General features: G+C 35.8%; 1 protein-coding gene across 3 annotated transcripts in view; it reads right to left on the reverse strand.

Annotated features, from left to right (window-relative positions):
* The window catches only part of LOC135197966 (soluble guanylate cyclase 89Da-like), a 277,263-nt gene that overhangs the window by 9,804 nt on the left and 254,487 nt on the right, over positions 1-12,972 (reverse strand). For all 3 annotated transcript variants that reach the window (XM_064225270.1, XM_064225267.1, XM_064225268.1), the window contains exons 3-8: positions 10,972-11,144; positions 9,938-10,054; positions 8,905-9,011; positions 5,986-6,085; positions 2,700-2,802; positions 1,797-1,955 (exon numbers count right to left, since the gene is read on the reverse strand). In XM_064225270.1, the coding sequence (XP_064081340.1) occupies positions 1,797-1,955; positions 2,700-2,802; positions 5,986-6,085; positions 8,905-9,011; positions 9,938-10,054; positions 10,972-11,144 (759 nt within the window). The remainder of the gene's footprint in view (positions 1-1,796; positions 1,956-2,699; positions 2,803-5,985; positions 6,086-8,904; positions 9,012-9,937; positions 10,055-10,971; positions 11,145-12,972) is intronic.

Below are 12,972 nucleotides of genomic sequence, written 5' to 3' on the forward strand. Positions count from 1 at the left end.
ATTGTAATAATATAATTTAGGCCAAAGGACTAGCGCTGGGACCTATGAGGTCATTCAGCGCTGAAAGCGAAATTGAAAGTAAAGAAGGGTTTAAAGGTGTAACAGGAGGAAAACCTCGCAGTTGCGCTATAAAACAATTGTTAGGAGAGGTGGAAAGTAAGATGACAGATCAATAATATAGATAGAGGTAGAGTAAAAGGAATGAATGGGGTTGCAGCTAGGACCGCGCACTTTGCTTTGATACGGCAATAGCCTTAGAACTTCCAAAACCCTTCCTTGTCTTTGAACTATATTTAGGAAAGTTTTCTAATCAGACCTTGCTCAAGACTGACTTTACATCACTACTAAAGGGCACCGCCGTCTTGTCCTGCTCTTCTTCCCAAGTGACTGAAATCCATTCTTAACGAATACGTGTCTTCTTTCCGATGAATTCGACTGAGATTACTAATGAAAGGCTTTAATTTTCACACTACTTTCGACCGCCACTATAATTTAGGTTAGGGAAAGTAGCCTCTATTCAGTTTCTCCTTCCCAGTGACTACAACTATCACGAATAATTCAATCCCTGTTTCGACGTAATGGCATATCCGATTTTTTTTTATATATGTATATAGTTAATTGAGTTTTCCAGCAAAAAGGTCTCAGTCTTTGTTATTCTATAACGAATCAAAGTTTCAAATGTCTGCGTTGTCACATTTTCCAACCAAATTTCCTCAAAAGATGAAATGCTTAGAAGCTGTGAATATCAAAGCCTATTTTCTCAGAATGGGGAAAAAGAAGCTTACGATAGTTCGTCAAACTAAAGGACGAATTAATAAACGCCTTTTGATCAAATTTCATATCCCCCTTGTCCTTGACACTGCTAATGGAGGGAACCTCTACGAGTCAGATTCTTCTGCACAATGATTCTGATTCCATTGCTGACTAGAAAAGGTTTTCTTTATCAGTCCCCTTTCTACAGATTTCAAACAGCTGTCCCTGATAATTAGTTACTGTCTCTTCTTATCAACCACTTCTTCCTTATGAGCTTGACTTATATTAGTCATTAAAGAGAACCTCTCACTTACAATGAATGATTCCACTGCAAACTTTGATAGGTCTATTTTCATCAATATCCTTTCCAGAGACTTTTAAATTTCAGTGATAAGCGAGTACTGTATTTTCTTCTGAAATTCTTCTACCCTATGAATTTGACTTACATTCTTAATGAAAGGCAGTTTTTCCTTTCCAGTGAATATGATTCCGTTCCTACGTTACTACATCAGTCATTTAGGGCAGTCTTTTTCTTCCCAGATTCCATTACTATATTAGTCATAGTTAAAGACAATTTTTTCCTTCCGAGGGAATATGATTTCATTACTATATCAGCCACAGAAGGCAGTCTGTTCTTCCCCTAAAATGACTCCAGGACTACATTAGCCATATTTAAGGGCAGTCATTTGCTTTCCAGAGAATATGATTCCATGCATATGTTAGTCATATTTACGTACAAATTTAAGACATTCTTTTTCATCCCAGAGAATATGATTCCATTTTTGCAGGCAGTTGTTTTCTTTCCACAGAATGACTCCATTACCGCATTAGTCATATTTAAAGGCAGTCTTTTCTTCCCATAGGCTATGACTCCATGACTACATTAGTCATTAAAAGAAGTAATTTTTCCTAAAAAATAACTGCATTACTACTTTAGTAACTGAAACTTTACTAACAGAGGGCGTATCAGAGAGAGCCCTCCTCTCGCCAAAAAAAAAAAAAAAAAAAAAAAAAAAAAAAAAAAAAAAAAAAAAGTCACCTACCGCTTCCCAAGAGAGGAGCGTGTGAGGCTTCTGGATGATGAAATGCTGGGTGAAGGGAGATCCTATCACGTCCATCCCTAGGAGCATCAGGATCTTCTCTCCCCCGTAGCGGATTCTCAGCTCAGGACCCAACACCATTCCGAAGGGGAACTGGTGGAACTGCAGAAGATTCAAGGAATTGGATCAGTGATTTCAAAACTTTGTACCTTCAAGAAATCCATTAAATAATTTTTCGTATCCTGGGAGACATTATTATTATTATTATTATTATTATTATTATTATTATTATTATTATTATTATTATTATTATTATTGAAAAGGGGAACCGAACAGATTCCGGAAAGCTATCCTTAAAATTTTAAATTTAAATATATGTACATTTATATAATTGTGGATTTGTTTCTCCATTATTATTATTATTATTATTATTATTATTATTATTATTATTATTATTATTATTATTATTATTATTAGTATTATTATTATTATTATTGTATTGAAAAGGGGGCCCGAACAAATTCCCGAAAGCTATCCTAAAAGTTTTAAATTTAAGTATATGTACATTTACATAACTGTGGAGTTGTTTCTCCATTATATTATTATTATTATTATTATTATTATTATTATTATTTATTATTGATATTATCAAAACATTGTGTTGCATAAGCAACCGTACCCATCTGCTAAGTCTTTTGCATTTCCTAGTAATGATGATGATGATGATTATTAACTATAATAATAATAATAATAATAATAATAATAATAATAATAATAATAATAATAATAATAATTACTAGGCCATGGAAAATACTGTAGAAGACGGCTATGATCACCGATGCATCACAATGAGGCCCGACAGTGGAGTAAACGAATTTCAATTGAAGACTCTCGTGATTTGCTTACCAGAGTCCCCAGTTCGAAAGAGTCCGACGGCAGCGGCTCCCTGTCGAATCCTCTCCTCTTCTGCACCATCTCGTCGACGAAGCCGCCGTTGTCGAAGTCTAGCCTTGGGAGATACGATGAGTCAAGGATTACGTTTGGAAGATGGCGGAGCGAGGATTAAACTGGTTCAGATTATGCATTCCCTCTCTCTCTCTCTCTCTCTCTCTCTCACTAACACGTTTACAATAAAAATTCTAAAGTTATAAATTTCTAGAATTGATCGCTTTCGCTGCACTGCATCTCTCTCTCTCTCTCTCTCTCTCTCTCTCTCTCTCTCTCTCGTGTGTGTGTGTGTGTGCTACGTCTGTTTTCCAATTACGTACAAGTTCCTTTCGCTAAGTTTTTCCATTATTGTGGAATTTTGAAACCCGCCCTCTCTCTCTCTCTCTCTCTCTCTCTCTCTCTCTCTCTCTCTCTCTCTCCACGCCTTTTTTTTATATTTACATACATTTTCTTTCTGCTGTTTTCCATTAGTTGTATGTTGTAGAACTTAGAATCTCTCTCTCTCTCTCTCTCTCTCTCTCTCTCTCTCTCTCTCTCTCTCTCTCTCCCCTTGGAATGAACGACAATACTGTATCTTTACAGAAATATACTGATGTAAACGCAAACCTCTCTCCATCTCTAGCTTATGTTCAGATATGTATCACGAACCCTTGAGCATTCATGGTATATAACCAGGTTACAGCTACAGGGTGCCCTACAGAAAACCAGGAAATTCGGTACAGGTGTTGTTAACAGAAATATTGTTAAAAGAGCACAAAAACTTGATATCTGAGGCATCCTGGAATTAAAGAAAAAGGAATTAAAAGATTTAAATGTTAGTCAATATAATTTCAAATACATATTGTAAATCTATTTTTTTTGTGGGGCATCCTGTATATCAAATTCTTAAAGCAAAGCTTTCACAATAAGAAGTTTCCTGTGCAGCATAAAGAAGAATTACACATGGCTGTATCAAGGGGGAGGGGAGGGGGATGGGGATGAGGAGGGGTTGTGGTATTTCACCCCTCGCTGTGATTTAAAGCGAATAATGTTGAAATTAAATGAGTTCTAAGATAGTGGAAACTTGTACCTAGAACCACAGGTTTTCATTTAATACAATTCCTAGGAAGTCACTTCGTAACTCCTTCACTTTTAAAACAAAATTCATAAACTCTTTTCGTTTTAAATAAAAACCAAACTAAGAAAATGCAATTACGCTGGATATTTTTTGAAGACACTAAGGTAATCCAACACGTTTGAAGCAAAGTTCAGGCAGTTCTTCAGTGACGTTTCTGTTTATTCTTGACAAATATTGAAGTTTGTGTGACGAATTCACTTCAAATGTTAATATCAGCAATTATGTCATTATTTCTTATATCAAAATTACTATAATAACCATTTTATCGTTCATAATGTGTGGTTGCCAAATGCATCATTAATCACAAAACCGTAAATTATTTAAAGATATTTACTACAACAGGTGGTTGTAGATTCCCCATGGCTTCGCAGAGAGAGAGAGAGAGAGAGAGAGAGAGAGAGAGAGAGAGAGAGAGAGTTTAGTAGTAGCGATAGTAGTGAAAAGCTAATGCTCAACTGCATGGCAAAATCATTATGATTCAATTTGGGATCTACATAGATTTGAGAGAGAGAGAGAGAGAGAGAGAGAGAGAGAGAGAGAGAGAGAGAGAGAGAGAGCTTTAATTCAAAAGAGCACGTGTCGAGGGCCTAAAATAAAGCAGCATGTACTTTAAGAATAAAATATATTTAACCTCAAGAGGTCAGACATGCTTCGTACTTATACCTCACTTAACATATTTACAGTAACTACTAACGACTAATTATTATTACGAGAGGGAGGTGGGGTGGGCTGGGGGTGTAGGAGAGGCTACCGTAGTGCCTAAACGTGCCCTGTAAATAGGGGAGCTTAAAAGACGCTTTACCTCAATTAACGCTTTTAAGATATGCTTCCCTCACTTAACACTTCACAGGACACTCCTCTCTCTCTCTCTCTCTCCGTCGAAGCGCCGTAAATCATAATAAGTACCTTTGATGATGATGTGTTGTAACATCATCTCCCCCGTCAATTTTCATCAAGGACGTGAGAGTTAGGTCACAGTGTTAGTAGGGACAGACAGACAGGAGCGTCCGTCTTTCTGCTGTTTTGTTTGTTGGTAACTAAAGGAAATGTGTCTTCTGCTTCGCAAAGGATACTCGAAAGAGCAAGAAGATTTAGGTCTTTCTCTATATTTAGAAAAAATGTATTTTGACGCTGTTTTAGAGATAAATGAGCCTTCCATAGGATGTCGTGCAATTGGAACTTAAGATTACCCTAAGGCAATTCTCATTGTCTTTTAATAATTTAAGTACATTTTTATTTATTTACTTATTTATTTGTTAATTTGTCCGTTTTTTCTAATAACGAATCTCCCCTTTCCGTATTTCCCTTTACCTTCTGTTACTTCTCCCGAATGGGCACAATATTCTTTGGAAGTTTGAATTTCAAGTCAATGGCCCTTGTGGTCTCATTGCAGAGGAATAGGGTTCATCTTCTGAATAAGATCATTCTGAAGAGCATAAGGATTTAGCTATTTTTCTGAGTTTATTAAAATATATTTAAGACTGATTTAATTATAAATGAGCTAAAGATAATTTTACAAATGTTAAGCCAAAATAAATAATATACTTTCTTTTCTGTCACAAATAAAAAAAAAAAATTCCCAGGTCACAAAGAAACCGTAATTTATACTTTTTTTTTCAATGAAACTGAGCAACATTGCAGGCTGGTACGATTAACACAAAATAAATTGTATAGGTTCTTTTCCGTCAATAAAAATAAAAGTTTTTTCCCCAAGGTTATAAAAAACTGTAGATGGCTTGCACTCTGAGGGCCTAATATTTTTGTTTGTTTGTTGATGAGGCTACTATATCTCTAGTTGTGAGTCCACGGAGAAAATTCTACCCTATACAACACTCAACGAAATGGCCTTGAATGAGAGAGAGAGAGAGAGAGAGAGAGAGAGAGAGAGAGAGAGAGCGAGAGACCCTTTCACTCTTCCCCTGAAATTTAGAATCAGCACGGGCTCTTGGTCTGATGAGCGACCTCAAAATTTAATCGTTTTCGATGACCTTGACTTCTCTCTCTCTCTCTCTCTCTCTCTCTCTCTCTCTCTCTCTCTCTCTCTCTGTAGTAGTTAAAGTGCTCGTGAACCAGCACTAATGAAACTACTTCCCTACGGAGCTCAGGATACCTTAGAAAATGCTTTACCTGAAGGTGGTGCACTGTGTCCTGGCTTCGCTCTCCTCCGAAATTATTTCGACGTTCAATGGCATGTCGAAAAAATCATTGGCGATCTGGAGTAACTGACCTGATAAAGAGAATATTATTATTATTATTATTATTATTATTATTATTATTATTATTATTACTCAAAAGTTGAACCCTATTCATGTGGAACAACCCACCAAAGGGCCCATTGACTTGAAATTCAAGCTTCTTAAGAATAGGGTGTTCATTATAAATACAATGACAATCTCTGCAGACTAATCGGCAGCGAGGGTTTTTCTGGCTCAGGATTTATAAATGGTTGGCCAAAAAAGTAAAAAAAAAATTGAATCTAATAATGAAAAAAGTCACAAACCTGCATAACATTCATATCACTAGGGCTTGATATACAAATAACAGCAAGCGAAGTTAGCATAAAGAACTAATCTAATATGAAAAAATACATAAACCTGCATAAAACTCATATCTCAATATTAATAAAACGCTAATAATTCCGTTCGTCTCTCATGGATCTTCTTGAAATGTTTTTCAAAGGAAAATAAAGGGTATTTCTCGTCTTAATATGAACAGAGGATCCATGTACGACCCCTGAAAGTAATATCTGGGCCAAAAGCCCATCACTGGTCTCCATCAATGGGGAAATAGCGCTTTATATGTGGCGCACTGTAGGCATTACCAAAGGAGTCTGCAGCGCCCCTACGACTACAGATACTCCAACTCTTCAGCCTTTGATTTACCTCCATTCTGGCTTCCTTTCTTCAGTCTTGCTGTCCAGCCTCTCTAATTGTTGTTTCTCAGTGTAATCTTGGGGGTTTTCTACAATTTTCAGCTTTAGAAACTTATACTTCATCTCCTTTATTTTCTAGATATCTTCATTTTACTGTCTAACCCCTCCAACTCCCTCTTTTCGCTGTCTCGAGCTTTGAATGGCCGAAAGTTCCACCGGACTTTGCTTTTCAGTGTAAAAAAGTATATCTTAGTTTAACCAGACCACTGAGCTGATTAACAGGCTGGCCCGAAGGATAAGATATGCTAACGTGACTAGGAACCAATTAGCTGCTTAGCAACGGGAACTACAGCTTATTGTGAGATCCGATTCACGTTATCTAGAAATTAATTTCTAATCTCCAGGAATATATTCCTCTGCTTCCACGCTGGCAGAGTGGGGCACGAGCTCTCGCTACCAAATCAGTAGGCGAGCACGCAACCCACTCGTCCAACGAAGAACTTTACATTATAAATTTCAAAATATAAATAATCCCTTTCTATACCACAAACGATAACTATTCTTCATATTTATGCTATTTTCTCATTTATCCTCTAATCCCCCAATGAATCAATTATCACCCAGGTCACCATCACTCACATCACCCAATTTCAATGGAAACAAAAGAGACAAAGTTTCTCTCGCTGATAACACATGTAATATTAACTCACTTACCCTCTAATCCGACAATAAATCACAATTATTACTAGGGTCATTCTCTAATAATTCAATTTCATTGGAAACAGAGTAAATAAGGTTTCTCTCGCTGATAATATCTTGTTTTGCTGTAAGAAGATCCTTCGTCGCCTCTTCTCCGTTTCCTGCGTTGGAATCCCCTGTAATCATTCCCGCCTTCATTTCCATAATCCTTCCCGGAGGGCGCTCTTCGTGGGAACGCTGTTTGGCGTCTTCATGCCACCACCAACCCCTCCACCCCACTTCTCCCTTTGATTTTCGTTTTTCTATATATATATATATATATATATATATATGCGTGTGTGCATATTCTTTAATAATAAATATATACCCGTGTATATATATATATATATATATATATATATATATATAAATATGCGATGCGTGTGTGCATATTTGTTTTAATAATAAATATATACACGTATATATATATATATATATATATATATATATATATATATATTAGCCTATAAGTACATAAATCCCTAAAGCCTAACTATGAGATGTTGCTAATCCTTTTACTCGGGACTTTTAAAAAAAAAAAGTATCATCTAAAATAAAAGCTTACCAAAAAATATTCATACGAATGTAGCCGATAAGTACAGATGACCGTTAAGTTCTGGTGTTACCAATGAATCTACTTGGTACTTAAATTATTAACTGTATCACATCTAAAACAAAAGCATAGAAAAAAAGCATAATAAAGTTGATAAGCACACAAATCCGATAATTTGAAACGTTGTAGCAAAGCGAAAACCAATTATGGTAATATAGCTGATAAGTACAAAGTTGATGTCCGTTAACTTGGGGTTCATTAATCTGTGGTGTCACTAATGAATTTATTCGGTACTTAAACTGAGGTCCGTTTAGTTGTGGTATCCCCATGAATTTATTAGGTACTTAAAATGAGGTCCGTGGAAGTCAGGGTATCCCCCACGAACTTATTCGGTACTTAAATTGAGGTCCGTAAAGTTGTAGTATCCCCTCACGAATTTATTCGGTACTTAAACCGAGGTCCGTTCAGTTGTGGTATCCCCATGAATTTATTAGGTACTTAAAATGAGGTCCGTGGAAGTCAGGGTATCCTCCACGAATTTATTCGGTACTTAAACCGAGGTCCGTTCAGTTGTGGTATCCCCATGAATTTATTAGGTACTTAAAATGAGGTCCGTGGAAGTCAGGGTATCCCCCACGAATTTATTCGGTACTTAAACTGGGGTCCGTTAAGTTGTGGTATCCCTTACGAATTTATTCGGTACTTAAATTGAGGTCCGTTAAGTTATGGTCTCACCCACGAATTTATTCGGTATCTAAATTGAGGTCCGTGAAGTTGTGGTATCACCCACGAATTTATTCGGTACTTAAACTGAAGGCCATTAAATTAGTGTTACTAATTAATTTATTCGGTACTTAAAAGATCGGAAAATGAATTTCCTCACCCATGAGGTAGTGCGAAAGACCGGTTCTTGAGGACCTGTATTGGAGGAGGGCGCCTTCTCTGTTGTACTCAGTCACGACCATCGACGGAGATTTCATCTTGGGGAATCTGGAACGGGACAAGTGTCTCTGGGTTAGATATGAAACGATGGAGAGAGAGAGAGAGAGAGAGAGAGAGAGAGAGAAGAGAGAGAGAGAGAGAGAGAGAGAGAGAGAGATTCTTTTGTACTTAGCTACTAAACACTAGAACGTTTAAAACTAAATATAATATGGAAATACAAAATAAAAACAGGGAATATTTATTAGTTGAAGGAGAGAGAGAGAGAGAGAGAGAGAGGAGAGAGAGAGAGAGATGAGAGAGAGAGAGAGATCTTTTGTACTTGGCTACTAAACACTAGAACGTTTAAAACTAAATATAATATGGAAATACAAAATAAAAACAGGAAATATTTATTAGTTGAAGGAGAGAGAGAGAGAGAGAGAGAGAGAGAGAGAGAGAGAGAGAGAGAGATTCTTTTGTACTTAGCTACTAAACACTAGAACGTTTAAAACTAAATATAATATGGAAATACAAAATAAAAACAGGAAATATCTATTAGTTGAAGGAGAGAGAGAGAGAGAGAGAGAGAGAGAGAGAGAGAGAGAGAGAGAGAGAGAGAGATCCTTTTTGTACTCAGTTGCTAAACACTGGAACGTTTAAAACTAAAAGTAATAAGGAAATACAAAAACAGGAAATATTTATTAGTCGAAGGAGAGAGAGAGAGAGAGAGAGAGAGAGAGAGAGAGAGAGAGAGAGAGAGAGAGAGAGAGAGAGATTCTTTTTCTACTCAGCTGCTAAACACTGGAACGTTTAAATCTAAATGTAATATGGAAATACGAAATGAAAACAGGAAATATTTAATAGTAGAAGCTTACAAAAACATATTAAAAATATTACTTACTCTATGTAACATAATTAAATATATACATCAAGAAGATTTATGCAACAAAATTCAACAGATGTTTGGTAGATTCAGGCAAAATAAATTTACATACCCGAATCTCATCTGCGAATGCAAATTGTCCATTTCCCTCAGAAACTGGCAGAAGTGTCTCCCTGTTACTCTGAGCATTTTATCGTAGTGATAATGGCTGCAGTATCGAACGAAGCATCTGGAACAGATAAAATTGAATATAAAGTGTACACACACACACACACGCACACATACACACACACACGCACACATACACACACACACGCGCGCGCCTATATACATATATATTGTGCACAAGCACAAATGAATTTTCGCACTTATAATCAGAAATATTAAGCCAAAAATATCGTTTAAAATTAAATTCACTATACTTTGGGTATAACTTACAACCATCCCTTTATAAAGATATATATATATATATATATATATATATATATATATATATATATATATATATATATATATATATATATATTATATAATATATATTTGCAGTTAATTACAAGGTATGGGGTTATAACATTAACAAAATGCACGGTAACAACGACTCTATCTTGCCATACTACAGCAGTGATGTTGTGATTCTAATTGGCTTCATGTGAAGAGGCTCATCTGTCATTTAAGACACATTTCCTCCATCAAGGGATCCACAACCCCTCACTGGGTACTTCTTCACTCTTAGTGGAGTGGGTGTGCTTGAGTTTATGAACATTTAACAATCTAACCTCAACAGTAAAATTTTATATCGATGCCAAGAGAAACAAATTGGGTCCGTACGTGGGTTTGAAAAGATGAATGAAGTATGAAAAATTTACTGAGAACTGAAATTTTTACGTCTTTCTGAACCACAGACTGATTCAGCACCCAACATTTGAGGGTAAGTGAAAACAGAATGGAAAGGTCTCTAAAGTGAAGTGAAATAAGTTCTTAATCTTATTTAGAACGAAATGGAAACATTATAGAAACGTAACACCAAATGAAAACATCGCCATTACATAACAGTGCCATTCCCTACTAGATATCAATAATCACCTGTTTTGTTTAATGACCTGCTTCTGATTGATATAAACAACTACCTTCTTCTGAACCGCTCACCTGCCGAAGAACCTCATGTAGTCGTTGACGTCCCCTTTGCCGAGGACGTTGGAGCACGACGTCGCCATCTGCAGGAAGATGGAATCCGAGTAGATTTGGTGGGTGTTGAAATCGGCCGTCTTGCAGCCAGCGTCCTCCCGGATCTTCTCCCACACGATCTCTCCATACTCCAACTGATGCGAAAGTCAAAGGTAAATAGTTAGCCGTTTATGGCACACTTTTTATTGACTGGGGGAACTGGAATCATCATACGAGTATATCATATATTGGTCTTAATCACAAGACGCTTCTGGTGTATGTTTGTTTGTTTGTTTGTATGGTGTTTTTACGTTGCATGAAACCAGTGGTTATTCAGCAACGGGACCAACGGCTTTACGTGACTTCCGAACCACGTCGAGAGTGTACTTCTATCACCAGACATACACATCTCTCATAACTCAACAGAATGCCCGAGAATCGAACTCGCGGCCTCAGAGGTATCAGGCCAACACAATACCGACCACGCTACTGAGGCGCTGCTTCTGGTGTATGGTAATGACATATCTATCTAATCTGCAACTTTTCAGACGGTGTTTCATCAGTACATTTTATAATCATCTTCCATCATCTTGCTGCTGACTTGGTACAGCATGGTTTTTCATGGCTGCAATTCACATAACAGTAATAAGAACAGCAACGACTCACTTTTACGTGGCAATACGAGACTAGTTCATCTAAGGATTAAATGGTTTATCCACGACTGGAAACTGACATGCATTGTTTTTAAGAACAGCTGTCAATTCCAAGGCCAAATTACTGAATCTGCCTTAGTTAAACGGATATGTGCAATGAATATCTCTCGGGAATTGTATAGAATTCCCATGCCATCGATAAGATATTCCCATAGCAAGCGTTAAAGAAGATTTAAAGGAATAATCTTGGTCAGTAGTCTCCTATTCTCTAACTTACAGTCTGCCTTGTGGAAGAATCTCCAACTTTATGCAACACACACACACACATACACACACACACACATATATATACACACACACACACAGAGACACACACACATATATATATATATATATATATATATATATATATATATATATATCTATATATATATATATATATATATATATATATATATATATATATATATATATACATATATATATATATATATATATATATATATATATATATATATATATATATAGAATATATATATATATATATATATATATATATATATATATATATATATATAAATACATATATACTCAAGCCAAGAGGAAGCAAATACGTATTCTTTTCAATTCTGGACGACATAATCCGATTACTGTAAGCTATTTTATACTTCAGTGCACTCCTATTATATTTCATTTAATCATTTAATCCCCATTCATTTGTTTTATCATTATGCTATTCTTTTCGTGCATTACCATTCATCAACATTATTACTAAAGATTAATTTCCCCATTCCTTTACGTCTCTGTCTGTCTGTCTGTCTGTCTGTCTGTCTGTCTGTCTGTACCCCCATCACATCGTAAACGTGACATCTGCCATATCAATACGTGATCATTTGAACGTAGGATTATGTTTATTTGTTTATTTTCAATTAGATTCCCTCCCGCCGTTTATTTTACTTATGCAAATGTTAAACTCACCTTTTCCTGATAAAATGAAACATGGGGAAAAAATAGTTTGATTGATTATTGCTGATATTGATAAGTATTGCTATTTAGTTCTTGTATTTTTAACATCAGCTTAATTATTCAGCCTTTCGTATATTCATTTGATGCTGGGTGACATTTTTTTACTTTTTTTTAGGAAAGATAAGTCTTATGTTCCAGCAAATACGGTGCGTGTGAGTGTGTGTGTGTGTGTATGTATGTACACACATATATGTATATATGTATGTATATACATATACTATATATATATATATATGCATATGTAATATATGTACAAACACACAAACCTAAATATATGTATGAATATATCAATATATACACACAT

The sequence above is a fragment of the Macrobrachium nipponense genome, chromosome 21 (genome assembly GCF_015104395.2).
Source record: "Macrobrachium nipponense isolate FS-2020 chromosome 21, ASM1510439v2, whole genome shotgun sequence".
NCBI lineage: Eukaryota > Metazoa > Arthropoda > Malacostraca > Decapoda > Palaemonidae > Macrobrachium > Macrobrachium nipponense.